The 17,053-nt window shown below is 59.4% G+C and overlaps 4 protein-coding genes across 5 annotated transcripts; 2 read left to right on the top strand and 2 right to left on the bottom strand.

Annotated features, from left to right (window-relative positions):
- Nucleotides 1-275: 275 nt before the first annotated feature.
- LOC148419625 (odorant receptor 131-2-like) lies at nucleotides 276-2,921 on the bottom strand. 2 transcript variants are annotated; one of them, XM_088423463.1, is made up of 3 exons: nucleotides 2,463-2,921; nucleotides 1,427-1,543; nucleotides 276-1,225 (listed from the first exon to the last, which is right to left on the bottom strand). In XM_088423463.1, exons 1-3 carry the CDS (start codon nucleotides 2,496-2,498, stop codon nucleotides 416-418), a joined length of 963 nt encoding a protein of 320 aa, XP_088279589.1. In that variant the 5' UTR covers nucleotides 2,499-2,921; the 3' UTR covers nucleotides 276-415. The 2 variants fall into 2 exon arrangements, with proteins under 2 accessions (XP_088279589.1, XP_088279590.1); XM_088423464.1 differs by lacking the exon at nucleotides 2,463-2,921 and having other exon boundaries at nucleotides 276-1,318; nucleotides 1,427-1,985.
- Nucleotides 2,922-3,132: 211 nt separating this feature from the next.
- Nucleotides 3,133-5,102, bottom strand: LOC148419624 (odorant receptor 131-2-like). The gene is made up of 3 exons (XM_088423465.1): nucleotides 4,981-5,102; nucleotides 4,131-4,298; nucleotides 3,133-3,959 (listed from the first exon to the last, which is right to left on the bottom strand). Exons 2-3 carry the CDS (start codon nucleotides 4,281-4,283, stop codon nucleotides 3,180-3,182), a joined length of 933 nt encoding a protein of 310 aa, XP_088279591.1. The 5' UTR covers nucleotides 4,284-4,298; nucleotides 4,981-5,102; the 3' UTR covers nucleotides 3,133-3,179.
- LOC148419623 (odorant receptor 131-2-like) lies at nucleotides 4,717-9,934 on the top strand. Its single transcript, XM_088422805.1, has 3 exons — nucleotides 4,717-4,832; nucleotides 8,627-8,794; nucleotides 9,125-9,934. The coding sequence occupies exons 2-3, from the start codon at nucleotides 8,633-8,635 to the stop codon at nucleotides 9,932-9,934; spliced, it is 972 nt and encodes a 323-aa protein (XP_088278931.1). The 5' UTR covers nucleotides 4,717-4,832; nucleotides 8,627-8,632.
- A 1,013-nt stretch (nucleotides 9,935-10,947) lies between these two features.
- Nucleotides 10,948-16,913, top strand: ddx27 (DEAD (Asp-Glu-Ala-Asp) box polypeptide 27). Its single transcript, XM_088424610.1, has 21 exons — nucleotides 10,948-11,124; nucleotides 11,851-12,006; nucleotides 12,084-12,143; nucleotides 12,221-12,377; nucleotides 12,442-12,503; nucleotides 12,679-12,762; nucleotides 12,821-12,926; nucleotides 13,009-13,182; nucleotides 13,372-13,522; nucleotides 13,611-13,710; nucleotides 14,106-14,247; nucleotides 14,314-14,467; nucleotides 14,664-14,745; nucleotides 14,829-15,006; nucleotides 15,084-15,190; nucleotides 15,344-15,437; nucleotides 15,743-15,834; nucleotides 15,990-16,128; nucleotides 16,199-16,292; nucleotides 16,661-16,720; nucleotides 16,796-16,913. Exons 1-21 carry the CDS (start codon nucleotides 11,041-11,043, stop codon nucleotides 16,809-16,811), a joined length of 2,292 nt encoding a protein of 763 aa, XP_088280736.1. The 5' UTR covers nucleotides 10,948-11,040; the 3' UTR covers nucleotides 16,812-16,913.
- The last annotated feature ends 140 nt before the right edge of the window (nucleotides 16,914-17,053 follow it).

Here is a 17,053-nt window from a genome sequence, read left to right as displayed (position 1 = left end):
CGCGAAGCAGCTCTCGCATCCCCATGCAAAACTTGACCGTCGGTGTGACAAAAGAGCTACCAAAGAGGCTCTTTCGTTGACGCGCGGCACAGTTACCCAACGAGCACACCTTTTCCCGTGAGCCAAAATAAAGCAGGACGGAAGCGGACTGTTGGAGCGAGATCGGAGACAAAGAACCCGGAATAGGCCGGAAATAGAAGAGTTGCGATTCGCAGCAACGTGCTCTGGAATAGAACAGGACGGGACCGAATGCCTTTATTGATGCCGCACGCAGGTGCACAGCAGAAACGGGAAGGCCGTGGAGTCGGGACGGAGAAGGAAGAACCGAGCGGCCTTTCGTACGCCATTCTAAAGGCGGGGCGGCGACTCGGGATCGGGGCGGGCGGGCACAAGGAATACAAAGAGTGAAAAAAGGTCAGGGGTCGGGCGCGGGGGCCTCCCCCCGCGGGCGGCCGGCGGCGAAGCAGGATCGCTGCGTCTCGCGGAGGTAGCGGCAGAACTTGTCGTCGCGGAGGCCGTAGACCACGGGGCTGAGGAAGCGGGGCAGGATGTTGACCAGCAGGTAGCCCGCGTAGCGGATCTCGCGCACGCTGCCCGGGAAGAGCAGCAGCAGCAGCAGCTCCACGCCGGGCGACACGTAGGCCAGCAGGCACATGGCCAGCTGGACGGCGTGCAGCAGGACGGTGTTGCGGGCCCTCTCGGCCAGCCCCCGCCGGCTGGAGGCCGAGCGCGCCGCCGTCAGGATCTCCACGTAGGTGAAGGCCAGCGTGAGCGAGACGCACAGGAAGTAGAAGCAGTCGAAGGCCACGCGCTTGTACGTCATGGCCGGGTCGGGGAAGACGTTGGAGCGCAGGCAGAAGACGGAGCCCAGGAAGTAGTCGGGCGGCTCGGCCGCCAGCGTGACGAACAGGTCGGTGATGTCGGGGGCCACGCTGACCAGCCAGATCAGCAGGACCGTCAGGTAGGTCCTGCCCACCGTGCACAGCTGGCCGTGCCTCAGCGGCCTGCAGATGGCCACGTAGCGCTCCACCGCCATGGCGGCCAGGTTGAGCGGCGTGTTGCGGGTGCTGAACACCGTCAGCAGGATGAAGACGCAGCACAGGGACACGCGGATGCGGAAGACGATGTAGCTGAGCAGGAAGAGGGTGACGCTGAAGCTCAGCTGGGCGCTGTCGTTGATCACCATGTGGATGAACAGGATGTAGCGCGGCTCCTCGTGGAAGGTCTGCGCCCGCCGCCATGCAACGACAGACGGCCGCCCCCGTCAAAAACCCGCTTCGCTTACAAAGCCGCTCCCGCTCGGGGCTCGGGGCTCCATCTGGAAAAAGGCCTTTGCTCCCCGCCTTTCCTTGCCGGATGTTGTCCTTGCTTTTTTTGCTTCTGGGCTTACGTGCGGGTGCGCCGGGCTCTGTGCGCGCGCGCGTACCTGATGTTTGAAGAAGGTGACGAGCATTGCGGCATTGATGTACGTGAGCGAAAACCACAGGAGAACCACCAGCAGGTTTTTCACCACCGCAGTGACCAGACTGTCCCTCAGTATCACCTAAGCCACGCGCACATTGAATCGTAACGGCAAATGGTGACGGTTTGGATAGGTTATTTGATTGCGTGTGTGTGTAGGATTTTTGCCAATGGCAAAAGGACCTCGGAGTGAAAAGAAGGAAAGAAAAGCTAAAGAGTCGCGTCGACTGCGCAGTTAAAAACGAGTCGACAAAGCGCAAAAAGCAGAGACGAATCCAGCCCGCAAGGAAGGAGAAGCGAGAGAAGGAGCGGCCAGAGAGGAAGCCGATCTGACTGAGCGGAGCCCGCCGCCAACGGGGGACAACATGACTGCGCTCTGCGTCCGTCTGCCCGCTCGACTGTCTGTCCGGACCCCAGGTCCATAGGTGTCGATCTCCGGTCTTTGAGGGTCGGTACCAGTCGCGTTTTTCGGGTGTCACTTGCCATCGCGCCTCATTCGGCTGCTGAGCTCGTCTCCGCGGGAGCTTGAGAACGGTCCTAATCTTTGGAATCGGGTGTGTCTGGGGGAAGCGTCAAGCGGCACGCAGCGCACCTATGATCTAGACCGGGGGGGGGGGGTCTACGCACCCGATTCAAAGGATCGGGCCCATTTTCAAGCTCCGGCGGAGCTTGTCGACGAGCCGACGCTTTCAATCGGAGAAAAGTGCCAAACACGCAAGATCTACGCCGGCGGCAGGCAACCTGGAGAGCCGCTACCCGGCAGGCTTTTGCCGTTTCCTTCAACGACGCGCCCGACTGAAAAAATGAGCTCGTCGACAGGCTTTACGGAAGCCCGGCGGCCGCGGCGAGCGCTCTCGCAATCTAGAAGGGAGGCACCGAATCCCTGCGGGGTTGCGGCTCTCCGGTTGCCCTACCCCTGATCCCCACATACGTACATGCGCATACGCCAGGAATATGTGCGCGACCGCGTACCTCGGACAGAGTTGCGAGCTCGGTTGTACCTGCTGCGGTAAAGTGTCATTGGCCGAAGAGTTCATGTTGCCGCAGGAGCGAGGTCGTCATCGAACGCGGAAGGAAAGCCGTCCGGGCGAACGGGCGTGCCGGCGCTTTACCTTCAAGGCGGCGGCGGCGGCGGCGGCGACATGATCGCGCTCGCGGCGAAACGGCGGGAGGCTGAGCGGCCTTTGAGCGCGCGCGCGCGCACCTTTAGAAGGTGGCGGCCGTGACGTCAGGCGTCTCGGGCGAGGCCCCCCCCTCGGCCGCCGCGCTCGATTGCCTCGCGCGGCGCCTCCCAGAACCCGTCCCGAGGCTCTTATGTTTATATGCGTGCATGAACATCTTATGTTTTGTTTTCGGTCGTTCTGGTGCAGAAAAATAAAAACAGCGTTCATTTCCCGAGGTCGCGTTCTGTCGCTCGCCATAGCCAAAAAACGTTGAGCTCTACCAATATCCAAACGACCGCAAATTCCAAAAGCCTTCCAAAAACAGGGGCTGGCCGCGTCGCGGCAAGAAGTTTTCAAGTTTTCAGTACCTTTTGTGCGGGAAGTGGCATTCTTTTGTGTGGGAAGTGGCATTCTTTTGTGCGGGAAGTGGCATTCTTTTGTGTGGCAAGTGGCATTCTTTTGTGCGGGAAGTGGCATTCTTTTGTGCGGGAAGTGGCATTCTTTTGTGCGGGAAGTGGCATTCTTTTGTGTGGGAAGTGGCCTTTTTGCTGGTTTTCACGAGGAGCCGCCGCGCGGCGCGGTCCCGCAGAGCAGGTAGTGCTTGAGGTACTTGCGGAAGCACTTGTCCCTCACGCCGTAGATGATGGGGCTGACGGAGCGAGGCCACACTTGAACGATAATGTAGCAGGCGAAGAGCGAGTCGGAGTAGTTCTCGGGGAAGACGCGCAGGAGCGCGTCCTTGACCAGCGGCACGGCGTACGTGGTCATGCACAGCAGGACCTGAACGCCGTGCAGGACGATGGTCCTCCGAGCCTTGGCGGCGTCCTTGCTGGCCGTCCGGGCCGCGAACAGGATCCTGAAGTAGGTGAAGAAGATGACGGACCACACCAGGACCAGGTACACGACGTAGGTGACGTCCCGCTTCCGGGCCAGCTCGCGGCTGGGGAAGGCCGTCTCCCGGAGGCAGAAGACTTTGGAGGAGAAGAAGTCGAGCCGCTGGGTGGCCAGCGTGAAGAAGAGATCCGGGAAGGCGGAGACCACGCTGACGCTACAAATGCCGGCGATGAGGAGCAGCGTCCGTCCCACGGTGCAGATGCGGGCGTGGTGAAGCGGCAGACGCACGGCCACGTAGCACTCGCCCGCCATGCAGGCCAGGATGAGGGGCGTGTTCTCCGTGGTGATGATGGCCATCAGGATGAAGGGGGCGCACGATAACACCGTGATCCTGTACAGGGCGTAGCTGATGACGAACAGGGTGATGCCCACGCTCATCTGGATCATGTCGTTCACCACCAGGGCGAAGAACAGGATGTAGCGGGGGTTGGAGTAGAAGATCTGCAAGACGCGACAGGTTCACGCTCGCGGAAACTTTGAAGATGCCGCGCGCCCCGGCCGGAGGGGCGCTTCTTCCGCTTTCCCTGACCCTGACCCTAGCCTCGGCCGCCGAGGGTTGCTGCGCTGGCTGCGCTGCGCTGCGCTGGCTGCGGCGGGCTGGCTCTCTCCTACCTGCCGCTTGCAGAAGGTGTACATGAGGCCCACGTTGATGTAGTTGATGGACAGGCCGATGGCCAGCACCACCACGTTCTTCGCCACGGCTTTGCCCAGCGAGTCTCGGTATTGGATGACCACGCTGGCGTTGACCGGGGTGGCGTCGGCCATCTTGACGCTCGCGCGCTGACGACACAAAAAAGGACGAGCGGAAAACGATAGGTCGACGACTTGAATAAAGGCTCGATTCACACGGCCGCTCGGATGACTCAATGGCGTCGCGCTATGCTCTCGACAAAACTGTCACGCGTTTCTCCAGCGTAGTCCTTAGCCTACTCGTGTTTCAAAGCAACTTGTTTCAAGACAAAATATCAAATATCCAAAGATCTTCAGTCGTTGTTCTAAACCATTTCATAAAAACTTCAACTACGCTCCGTATGTGGGCCGCTTTCACAAAACCGGGGAATGCAAAATGAGGTTTTGAATTCCACCTCCTTTCATTTAAAAGGACACAAAATACATGGAGGTATTTACAGCGATCGGAATGTTGCCAAGCGAGGCGATTTTTTTTTTTTTTTTTTAAACAAGAACGACAACAACATGTGGCGCCAGGTCCGTGTTGTTCACACGCTTGGACTACAGTTTGACTCTTTTGCTGCTGGGAAATGAACGTGTTGTTTTTGCACAAACGGATACAGCGTTCGTCTCTGTCGACAAACGGTACTTTCCTCAATACCTCCATCGCGATAAGCCCGCCGCGGCGAAAACCTGTCGTAAACGAACAGGTGAAAACGAGACGCGGGGGTGGGGCGGGGAAGCCCCGGAGGTCCCGCCGTTTTCCTCCCCTTAGCCCGGCCCCGACGCTAACCCGTAATCCTCCGACGTCCGACGACCGACCGGCGAGCCGTCCGTGGCCGCAACCCGGTCGATTCGCCGTTTGACTTCATCCCAAATAAGAAGCCGAGGATGAAAACTCGCTTCCCGCGGAGCGCCCAAAGAAGCGAAGGCGGCAGGAGCGCGCGCGCCGAGCGCCGAGCGCCGAGCGCCGGCTCTGTCGAGCGCAGCAAAGCGCATGGGCGGGGAAGAAATGAAGACGCTCCAAATCCGGCGTCTCCTTTTGAAGGTGAAAGCCCGCCGCGTATCGCTAGACTCGCACGGCTCAATGTAGCGGAGCCATGCCCACTACGTGGAGGCATGCGCGCGCGTACGAGGCGTATACTCACCCGTGTCAGCGGGACGCACCTCTGACCTTACGCCCGACCGCCAGCCATTTTTTATAGCCCCCAAACACGCACGCGCACGTGTGCGTGTTGTCACGTTGTACATGTTGAGATGAGGAACGACGCCTTCCCTCACGAGATGCCGCGGCTTCGCTCCTCTCGGCACGGGCGCGTCCAAACTTTTTCCACCGAGGGCCTCGTGCGGAAAACTGCAAGGACCGCTTTTTTTTTTTTGGTACTCGGTCCAAAAAAATGCTCCATATCCAGATATTTTCAACTTTCCGGTGAAACGTGCGCATATCAGTTGCATTTGGCATATGTGTATATTTTTTTAAGAGGGGTTTCATGGTACGGATATTTCGAAGCGGAAAGGAAAAGGTCCGGTTTAGCCAAGCCGCACCTCTCACCCTTGGCGACGACGTCCGATGTCGGCCGGCCGCCGCCCGCCCGCCCGTCGTCTCGACTGGGCCAATTATTTAGCGCCGACGTCGATTGTCTGTCGCTGCGCTTCCGAACACGGGTTTTCTCCACTTTGCATCATCTACGGAAAAACGTTGCCGTTTCCTGGCTCGGTAGCTCTCCTCCTCGACCCCGGAAGGAAAAGGAAACTAAAAGATAAGACGGGTGGCGCGAGGCCTCGCCGACGTCACCGCTCGACCGCGTCGGTCTGCCCGGGCGGCGCCGAGGCCGCGATGAGCCGGGGACGCGCGGATGAAGGCCAATAACGCTTCGGAAATCGACGTTGCCGCAGCCGGTTGAGAAAAATGCCGTTGAGACCGGCCCGCTTTTGTTTTGGAGTTGAACGCGATTGGCTTCTCGGCCCAACCGTCAAGATTTTTTTCAAGAGTTTTGCATCGCACACGATGAACTTGGCTTTCCGGACGGCTCGGCGAAACCGCCTCGCGGTTAAAGGGACGCCGGTTGGAATCCGGCTGGGTCGCGCGTGGAGTTTGCATGTCCTCCCCGAGCCCGCGCGCGGGGGAACTGGCGCGATCCCCAGCGGAGTTACATTTCTCACGACAGAGCATATAATAAAGCAGGCAAGAAAAAACAATCATAGGGCAAAAAGGCCAGCGATAATGAAGCACTCATAAAGGAACAGACTGACATTCTGAATATGTTTCTGGAGTATGTAGATGGAGCGGAAGAAAGTCTATACGTGAGTGACACCTTGTGAAAACGTGGTCGTCCTCTTCCCGACGATGACCGGGGGGGCCGCCAAAGTGCCACGGCTGCCCGAGCCTTGTTTCGTCAAAGCGGCAGAGCCGGCGAAAGCATTGACGTTTGGCACTCTTACTTGTGTCCAAAGTACTGTCAGGGTATTCGTTCAGATGCTTTGTTTTCCTTGAAAGTTTGGCAAAGGCGCGACGCGGAAGATGGCCTGTGGTGGCGTAACTGACAACTGATTGGCGCTCGCGTGGGGGATGCCGACCAAGTAAAGGAAAAGTACGGCCGGTTGGAGTCCAACGAAGAAAGTGTCAAGTGGACCGGCGGGAAACGTACGAGGTACCGGGGGAACAAAAACAGACAAAAACAACCCGAGTACTTTGTGACTTGCCATCACAGCTAATGAGCAACTTGACCTTTAGTTTACCCTCCGCGGGTTCATCAAGCCATCCTGGCCCGCATCCCTCCGAGAACGGGCGGGCCTCCAGGGGGCCGCGCCCCGAAAGGGCGGGCGGCGTCCGAGGACACGCTCCCGATGCGATCGCCGCCGTCCCCGAGGCTCGTCCCCGAGGCTCGTCCCCGAGGCTCGTCCCCGAGGCTCGTCCCCGAGGCTCGTCCCCGAGGCTCGTCACGGGCACGACGCAAACAAGATTGTTTTCCGCCGCGTGGACCGCCAAACAGACGGCCGGGAAGTCCCGATTTGCCCGGTGCGGCCGCGCTTTCGCCCGGGCTTAACTTCCATCGCGCCGTCAATCCGGACCGCCGAAAGTCACATTCCGGCCCCCGGCCCGGACGCCGGCCCGAGCTCGTGCCTTCCGACTCCGAGTCAATCTTTTCAGATGGCGTGCGAAACCCCCGGCGGCGGCGGCGGCGGCGCAAAAGTCCAAAATATCTGGCCCAAAGGCGTCGCCGGCCGTCAGGGGGACAAGCGCTGGCGCCGGTCCCTGGACCTTGGCAAATAAACGGAACAAGCGCATTGCAATATAGTACAGTATGGCCACACTCGAGCAGACAAAAACCGACAAAAGAAACGCGTCGCAGTCGATGGAGTCCGATCGATTCGGTCGGGTGCTCGCACGAAATGGAATCGTCCGGATGTCGCCCGAGCCGGTCGCGTGGCGTCCGTTCGTCACCGTCGGCGTTTTAGCTTAACTGTCTTTTTTCGACAGAGCGAGACACGAATTTGCCCTCCGTCATTTTGTCACTTACGGACATGGCGGGTGAAGGGCGGAAGTAGTGGGCGCAAATGCCGGGAAGTTGGACCCAAATAAAACATTCATGCAAATCGAATCGCCTTCGTTTGATTCTGTACTGACGTTACGGCTAAATTTCTTGGCGCGTTAGGGGCGTTCACAAGTAAGCAAAGGTGTGTGTTTGTGTGCTCGCGATCATCCGTGGCGGAGTATAAAAGATGGCTGAAGGGCGGGGGTGAGGTCAGAGGCAGAAGGGCCTCTGTGGTCTCGTTCTAAGCCGGACAAAGTTTGCACACGGCTCGCATGCTCCAGCCGTCTCGGCGCTCCCGCCGCATTGCCTCGGAGGAGCCCCGTCCTTATTTGACGCTTTGGCGAGGCCGGTCCGCGAGCCCGGGTCCCGGGTGAGTAAAAAGTCCGGCGGTCGGGACTTCGGCGGGAGCCTCTCCAGCCCCTTTTCACCCCTCCCTTTCCGGACGTTCTTTGTCCTCGAGCGAGCCGTTTGCGGGTTCGACGACAGGGAGAAGCCGCTTTCTCTCGGCTCGGCGTGAGTGGCGGATCGCAGCGACAAGAGTTGAGAGCGTATGGTTGGGATGTACGTTTACGCCGTCCTACGTTTGAACGAGGGCAAAAAGAGCTTCTCTTTCATAAACGCGGGAGCGAACGAGCGCAACGCTTCCGGTCGAAGGGTTAGGGTTAGGGTTAGGGTGCGCCGTTTGCAGCCCTTCGAGCCGGCGCCGATTCCAATCAATTTGACCGGACCTGACTCGTGGTGGCCCGAGGGACAGGAAACCGAGCGGCGTGGTCCTGTTATGTTTTGGCGCTCTTTTGCTGCCGTCCCCGCGAAGGACGATGAGGGCGGCGCCCGTTCGAAAAAAAAAAGAGAAAGGAGGCGGTTGCGGAGCTACCGCTGAAAGCCCGTGTGCCTTGTGACCAGCGCGCCATGAACGCGGCGGCGGCGGCGGCGGCGGGCAACTCCAGCGCCCCCATCCAATACCGAGACTCGCTGAGCAAAGCGGTGGCCAAGAACGCGCTGGTGCTGGCCATGGGGCTGGCCGTCAACTCCATCGACGCGGGCCTCATCTACACCTTCTGTAAGCACCAGGTAGGACGGGCGCCGCCTTTCCAAGCCATTTGCCTCGACTTTTTGGAGCAGCGCCGTCGTTATTACGGCCGCTCGCTCGCCCTCAAATGCTTTAAAGGCCAAGGGGCAGAGAGGCAAGGCAGGAAAGAAGAAGAGCCCAAAACAAGGCATACAGTACAGTAGTTGGCTTAGGTCCGCACGAACAGAGCTGTTGATATATTCCGATCCTACACTTAATCAAGACACGCACCAGCGCAAAAACGGGCCGGCCCGCGGCTCGCGGCCCGCGAGGCTCGCGGCCCGCGGCTCGCGGCCCGCGGCTCGTTCGGACGACGCGCGCGGTCTTTTCAGGTCTTCTACGGGGAGCCCCGCTACATCCTGTTCTTCCACCTGGTGGTGAACGACATGATGCAGATCATCTTGAGCATCAGCCTGTTCGTGGTCAGCTACACCCTGTACGTGATCAGCGCGCGGGCGTGCGCCCCCGTCATCCTGATGGCCGTCATCACCTCGGAGAACACGCCCCTCAACCTGGCCTGCATGGCGGCCGAGTGCTACGTGGCCGTGTGCCTGCCGCTTCACCGCGCCCGCATCTGCACCGTCAGGAGGACGCTGCTCCTCATCGCCTCCATCTGGGCCGTCAGCCTGGCCTCCACCCTCCCGGACCTCTTCTTCACGCTGGCCACCGAGCCGCCGGGGTTCTTTTCCTCCAAAGTCTTCTGCCTCCGGAAAATCGTCTTCCCCGGCCCGCTGCTGGCTCGCAAGCAGGAGCTTTTGTACGCCGCCTACCAGTTGCTGGTGTGGTCGCTCATCCTCTTCACGTACTTCAAGATCCTGTTCGCGGCCCGCTCGGCCAGCGCCGACGCCCGGAAGGCTCGCCGGACCGTGGTCCTGCACGGCATCCAGGTTCTGCTCTGCTTGACCGCCTACATGGGTCCGCTGCTGAAGGAAGCTCTGCTCCGCCGGTTCCCCGAGAACTACTCGGACTCGCTCTTCGCCTGCTACGTGGTGGTGCAGCTCCTGCCCCGCGCCATCAGCCCCGTCGTCTACGGCGTGAGGGACAAGTGCTTCAGGAAGTACCTCAAGCGCTACCTGCTCTGCGGGAGCTCCGCGCGTAGAACCGACAACCGCAAAGAGCGACGGGCGGAGCCCCGGAAATGAGTCCGCCGCGCCGCTCGCCCAAAGGGACGGGCGAGACCTTCTCCCGCACCTCGGCCGGCCGCCGAAAGGCTCGGCAAAGGCAGCGCCTTTTTCTGTTCCTTTCAGTCCCACCCAATAAAACCCGCAAACGGCCTTTGCTTTGAGTTTGCTTTGATCAAAAAAATTTTTCACTGGCGCCGTTGCTCAGGACGAGCCGAGTCACGCTTGTTGGCGCTCGCTCACGCGTGCGAGGTTGCCCTTTCCATTGCGAAGATCCGCAATCAGGGGTTCTCAAACGTTTTGGTGTCAGGGCCCCCTCCCAGAAAGCAAATTTTCCAAGGACCCCCGTTGCAAATGTTTGCGCAAACTTTGAGAACCGCTGCCTGTACTTGCTGCTTTTCTATATGTCCTACAATTTCATCCCGACTTGTCATCGTTTCCGGCCAGGTAGAACGTAGAACGAAAAAGGCGGCGCGGACCAACAAACACCACCCAGGCCACTCGGGTGGGTGGCACTGAAACCGACCCATAGCCGACCTTTTGTCTTGCGTCTGAATTCCCGGTTTGCTTTCGACGGGATTTATATGGTTATATTTCACATTTTCACCAAAACTGGAACTGCTTGTGTGATCGTATGGCCTTTGGGGTCACGAGCCGGCCCCGCCCCCCTCCAGCCGATCAGGAAAATTCTCTATGGCCACCGTGCTCATAATGTTGCCTGTAAACTTCGACTAGCATCATTTACATAGGTATTTATTATTATCATTTCGATTCATCAGTCCAAAACGTTTTGGGCGCTTTGTCATTTAGACTCTTCCTGCCGGCCGTCCAATTGCGAGTGTGCAAAAATTAAAATCAGGCGCAGGCATCACAAGGGGGCGGGGGGCGGGGTCGTCGATCAAATCGTTTATCATATTTATTTCTTATTCCTTGCATTTTTAAAACATTAATATCATGAATGTAGATTGCCTTTAATTGTGTCCCAGAAGGAGAACAAAATAAAAGTTTATTTTCCCGGAAGCAGACTGCTCTAACTTCCTGTTTCACACACGACACGTGTGTTGCTGTATGTGCGGACTGTAGCGTTTCTGCCCGCGCCGAAAACAAGAAGAGCTTTCCGCTTCGCCATGTTGGAACAGCTGGGCCTAATCGGAACCATCCGAGACGACGAACAGAGTCCGGAAGAGGCCGACAGCGAGTCCGAGCAGGAGGTGAGGGAGCCCGGCTGGAGGAGCCGAGCTGTGCCCGGGGAAGTCGCACTTCCGGTCGGATCCAGGCGCAGCGGATATCGGCCCTATTTCGGCCAAAGAAACGTGAAAATCCGCGAGAAAACTTTGCCACGGCGGCACGATCGAATTGACTCCAACCGCCGAACTATTGACACGATCCCAAATGAAACGCGACTACATGTTAATCGTAACGTTACGGCTAGCAAGTTCTGCGATCGTCCTCATGGACGCGCTCTGACTTCGTGTTGACTGGTGCGCATCGCAGAATTGGGACTAGAACCCCGCGCAAGGTGTTTTAGTTTGTTAATTGTTCATCGCATACTAAACTCAACTCAAAGCAAACGACGGCACCCCAAAACGCCAGTTAATGAAGTTCACCTGTTGTGTTGAAAGCCGTGCCCGCGAGCCGCTTTTTCTATAACCTTTGGTCAAATGCGTCAGACTTGAGTTTAGGACACTTTACCGAATAAATTTTGCATCAAATAAGACTTGGTGCAAGAATCATCGGACAGAGCGTCAGTTGGACAAATAATTGATAGTTACTGCAGTGAATCATTGTGAGAACTTGTCCTCCCATTTCAGCGTACTTTTCCATTGTAGAAACGGTCTGACCTTGAACGCGGGAGGAGACGTCTCCTCCGCGGGTGACTGTCGAGAGCCTCGCTCGCGGGTAGATCGCGTTGAAGTTGTGCCGGTTGCGCCTTCCAGGACGAACCCATCGTTCTGAACCGTAAGAAGAAGTTTGGCGGTCAGAAAGACGGCGCCCGTGACTTCAACAGGGACTTTGTGTTTGGGGAAGCGGACGCCTTGGATGCCGGAGATGACTGGGCCGTGGCCGACGTCATGAAGCAACTCAAGAAGAGGGTATGTGCGGCCCCCCTCCCTCCCCCGCCCCTTCAAATTCCCATCTGCAGTTCAATGGCTTGATTTTCCTGCCGCAGAGAAGTTTGACCACTTTGGACCAGAAGATTGACAAGGTCCGGAAGAAGAGGAAGTTGGAGGTATGTCCCTCATCCACTTCCTGACTGCTGAGCATCCCCTCGCTGGCGACCGAGGTTCTACTTCCTGCGCTGCGCAGGAGAACGCCTCGTCAGGTAAAGGAGATCCGGCGGCGAAGGAGGAGCAGGCTGCCGACGAGGACGTGAAGCCTCCCGCCCAAGACGACGACGACGATGACGACGACGACGACGACGACGTGTTCGACTCGGACGACGAGCGGGTTCTCACCCAAGCGGGTAAGGCTTTTACTTTGAACGTGTGCGTCGCGTTTGCCACTCACTTCCTGTTTTGCGCCGGCAGACACGTTGCGGGAGAAGCAACGGCGCGGAAAGAAGAAGAGGAAGGAAGACGAGGAGGCGCAGGTGAGGAAGGCTGCAGGGAAGAGGGGCTGACCTTTTCACCGCGCGAATGCGTCCCTGCGTGCGTGCCAGATGCCTTGAATCGAACTTCTTCGGAACTTGACTGAAGCCCCCGGAAAAAATTCTGCCAAATGTTCTCAAATTCCAATTGTTTGTCAATCGTTTGACGCCTGCGCAGGCGCAGTCATTCCACGAGGACGCGTCGCAGTTCGACGACACGCTCACCTTCGACGACATGAACCTGTCCAGACCCATCCTGAAGGTAATGTGCGCCCGCCGCGGCGCCGGGCGGCTCAGCTGACAACGGGCGCTTCTCGCAGGCCGTCGCGGCGTTGGGCTTCAAGCAGCCCACCCCCATCCAGAAGGCGTGCGTCCCCGTCGGGCTCCTGGGCCGAGACCTGTGCGCCTGCGCGGCCACGGGCACGGGTACGCCGGCCGCGCGCTCTCCGCGCCGGGGGGTCGCCGCCCGACGCCCTTCGGCAACGCCCGGCCCGTCTTTCCCTCGCAGGAAAGACCGCCGCCTTCATGCTACCGGTGTTGGAGCGCCTGGTTTACAAGCCCAGGACGTCTCAGGTGACCCGGGTGCTGGTGCTGGTCCCGACCCGGGAGCTGGGCATCCAAGTTCACGCGGTGGCGCGGCAGCTGGCCCAGTTCACCTCCATCACCGCGTGCCTGGCCGTCGGTGCGTAAAGTTGACCATCAGTTGACCGACATCAAATCGTTTTAGGATCCGTATTCCCATCCGATACCGTCCAATCGCGATTGTTAAACGAGAGCGGACTTAGGGTCTGCGTCGGCCCCAGGGAGGGCTTGCGGGTTGGGCGCCGGCGCACGAGTCGCGCGGGCCTGACGCCGCCTCCGCGCCCCTCAGGCGGTCTGGACCTGAAGTGCCAGGAGGCGGCCTTGAGGGCGGGTCCGGACGTCCTCATCGCCACGCCGGGCAGACTCATCGACCATCTCCACAACACGCCCAGCTTTGAGCTGTCGCACATCGAGATCCTCGTCCTGGACGAAGCCGACAGGTAGGGCCGCCGTCCGGCCCGTCGCATTGACAAAGCGGGGTTTGTGAAAGGAGCGGGCCGGCTCAAAGCGTTTGCGTTGGCTCCTCAGGATGCTGGACGAGTACTTTGAGGAGCAGATGAAGGAGGTCATCAGGCTGTGCGCGTACAACAGACAAACCATGTTGTTCTCCGCCACCATGAGCGAGGAGGTAAGGCCCCGCCTCGCCGTTCGTCCCGGGCGGGAGAAAAAGGGGAAGCGGAGGCGAGCGGAAGGCGCCTCGGTGCGCCGCTGCGATTGGCCGCCCATGGAAACGAGCTAAATATGCGGACGTTCGGCGGACACGTTGCCACCCTCTATGCGAGGGAGAGCAAACGACACCCGCTGAAGGCGGTGCTCCTCAGCGGAACGGCGAATGGCGGCAGGGAAAATTGTCAAAGGGCGCGCCGCCGGTTCGCGTCCCTCGACGGCCGGCGGCGCTTGGGAAGGTTCGGCCAAATCGAGGCGACGCAAAATGGCATTACAAATACCGCAAATCGAATTTGCGCGAATCTCAAGTCGCCGTCCGTTTGCCCCGGCGTTGACGGCGGCGCGCGACGTCCTCAGGTGAAGGACCTGGCCGCCGTCTCGCTCAAGCGGCCCGTCAGGATCTTCGTCAACAGCAACACGGACGTGGCCCCCTACCTGCGGCAGGAGTTTGTGCGGATCCGGCCCAACCGCGAGGGCGACCGCGAGGCGGTGGTGGCGGGTGAGCCGAGCGCCGCGCCCCGAAGCTCGTCCCCGGCGCGTTCCGACTCTCCCGCTCGCGTCGCAGCCCTGCTCACGAGGACCTTCCAGGACCACGCGATGGTCTTCACGCAGACCAGGAAGCAAGCGCACCGACTGCACATCCTGCTGGGGCTCATGGGCCTCAAGGTCGGGGAGCTGCACGGAGAACTCAGTCAGAACCAGAGGCTGGAGAACCTCAGGTAGCCGGCGCGGCGTGAAATGTGTCCCCGGACAGCCGCCGTTTCCTCGCCGCCAACAGCTTGGTGCGGTTTGACGAAATGCCGCGCCGCATATAAATGAGATCTCTTTTTTTTTAAAAAAAAAAAAAACAAACTAACAAACTGCCTTGTTAGCCAACGAGCTTTGAGGCAAGCTGACCGGGAGAACTTTGCGCAGGCGTTTTAAGGACGACCAGATCGACATCCTGGTGGCGACCGACGTGGCGGCCAGAGGCCTGGACATAGATGGCGTCAAAACGGTGACACGCCGCTGCCTCCCGCTCCCTTTCTCCCTTCCCGGAGGCCCGGGCGCTGACGGCGCGCCCGCGTCCGTCTTCATCAGGTCATCAACTTCACCATGCCGTCCACCGTCAAGCACTACGTCCACCGCGTGGGACGCACGGCCAGGGCGGGACGCTCGGGGCGCTCCGTGTCGCTGGTGGGCGAGTCGGAGAGGAAAACGCTCAAAGAGGTGGTCAGGTCGGCCAAGAGCGCGGTCAAGGCCCGCGTGCTTCCTCCGGGTAAGCGCCCGTCCCCGTACGCGCGCGCCGCCTCGGATCGCCGCTTCTGCCATCAGAGCGCCTCGCGTCCGCTCCAGACGTCATCCTCAAATTCAGAGACCTCATTTCCAAACTGGAGAAGGACGTGGAGGCCGTGGTGATGCTGGAGAAGGAAGAGAAGGAGATGGCCGCCTCGGAGGCCAAGGTACGCGCGCGCGCGCACTGGAGCGTTGAGGTCAGATGAGTCCCCATGTACTAAAAACAAAAGGAGGTGAGAGCTTAAACGTCCAAGCGGCCTGACTTTGTGAGACCTATTTCGGGGTTGGGTGTGTGTGTGTGTGTGTGTGTTTGCGCGCAGTTGAGCGTGGCCCAGAAGCGCGTGGACGGCTCCGCCTCCGACGACACTCAGCGGGTGTGGTTCCAGACGCGGCAGGAGAGGAAGCAGATCCGCAGTGAGTACAAGCGTCGCGATGCGGCGCCCGGACTCGGCCAAAAAGCGTCCCCGTCCCCCGATCGGAGACGGCGAGGACGTAACGGAATACGGCGGCGCGCTGCGGCGACGGCTCTCTTTGCTACCTTACTAGCAATAAAAGACTTGCCGTCCGGCTTTCCGCCGCGTTGCGAAGCCGCATAACCGAAACGGCCACGCGCCCATCCGTCGATTTGACCAAAAGTTGAGCGCTCTCCGCGCTCGGCCTTTTCGCCTGCTCCGGAAGGCGCGCGCGTAACGGCTGCGCGTGTCTGTGTGTGCGCGCAGTGAAGAAGGCGCTGCAGGACTTCGACTTGGCGTTGCGAGGAACGAAAAAGCGGGACAAGTTCATGAAGGACAGAAAGAAGAAAAACATGACGGTCGGTGCCCTTGGAATTTATTGTATCGGTTGAGGTTTCTGTACCCGCGGGTTTGCGTGTGCGATCCGCATGCATTTGCGTGTGCACGTTTGCCTCGCGCCCATGCGGGAAGGTGTCATGGAAGGTGTCCTGTTTGCCAAATGCGCCGGCGGCAGGCGGAGGAGCGCGCGCAGTTTGAGATCCTGAAAGCTCAGATGTTCGCCGAGCGCGCCGCCAAGCGCGAGCGCCGGCCCAAGAGGGCCAGGGCCATGGCCGAGGACGAGGACGAGGACGAGGACCGGGCGGCCCCTAAAGGTCCCCGCCGTCCCCGCCGTCCCCGTGCCAAGCGGGCGCCCTTGTCACCCGGCCGTCTTTGTGTGCGCAGCCGATCGGAAGGCGGGCAAAGGAGGGCGCAAGTCGGCCTTCGACAAGGAGTTGACCAACGTCAGCAACAAAGCCCTCAAACACTACAGGGCGGGGTGAGGCCTGCATGCCGTTGCTCTGTTGGGGTGCGGGCGGGGCAGCCGGGCTACCGTCCTTCGACCGCGCGGCTGAAGGACCGAGCCGACGGCGCGGAAGCGCTCCGTTTCGTTAAGTCGCGGCGACTCGGTCCCAACTTTCCCGTCGGCCCCTTTCGACCCGCCGACGAGTTTTGCGATGGAAAGACGTCACCCCGCTTCCACTTTACAAGTGCTTGCCATTATAAAGCAATCAAGTATTTTATTTTCAAGGGGGGTAACAGGAAACGGGTCCTCGGCATTGAACGTTTGGTTTCTGAGGAACACGTATTCTTGCTCGGATCTCCAAATCATCACGTTTGAACGCGGACACCTTTGTGTTTTTCCAGGCCGTCCTTCGCAGACAGGAAACGTCTCGGAATGGACAGGAAGCGCTCGGGGGGCTCCGGGTACATTTCACTTTTCTTCCGATTTTTCACGCGTACGTCCGCTGACGATTGCGCGCTCTCTCGTGTGTCGTTCAGGTTCAGGAGAAAGTGAGCTGCCTCCCTCCCAAACGGTCTTTACTCGCTGCTGCTGATTTTTCTGTTTGCGTGTGGAAATGCTTGTCTTGTGCTTTTAAAAATAAAAGGCGGAAGAGGATTCTTTTTGTCGTTTTTGCCACCACCCTGCCAAAATGCTCTTTCTTCAGGCTGCGAGCATGCGTGCTTGGACGCTGACAAAAAGTACACATTGTGAGAATGGGTTGACAAAGCTGATGAAGTTTTGATGTTGGTACCTTG

The sequence above is a fragment of the Hippichthys cyanospilos genome, chromosome 9, assembly GCF_059441005.1.
Source record: "Hippichthys cyanospilos isolate Australia breed blue-spotted pipefish chromosome 9, RoL_Hcya_1.0, whole genome shotgun sequence".
NCBI classification, from domain to species: Eukaryota; Metazoa; Chordata; class Actinopteri; order Syngnathiformes; family Syngnathidae; genus Hippichthys; species Hippichthys cyanospilos.
Note: the sequence above shows the minus strand (reverse complement) of the source record. Positions and strands in the feature narration are given on the sequence as shown.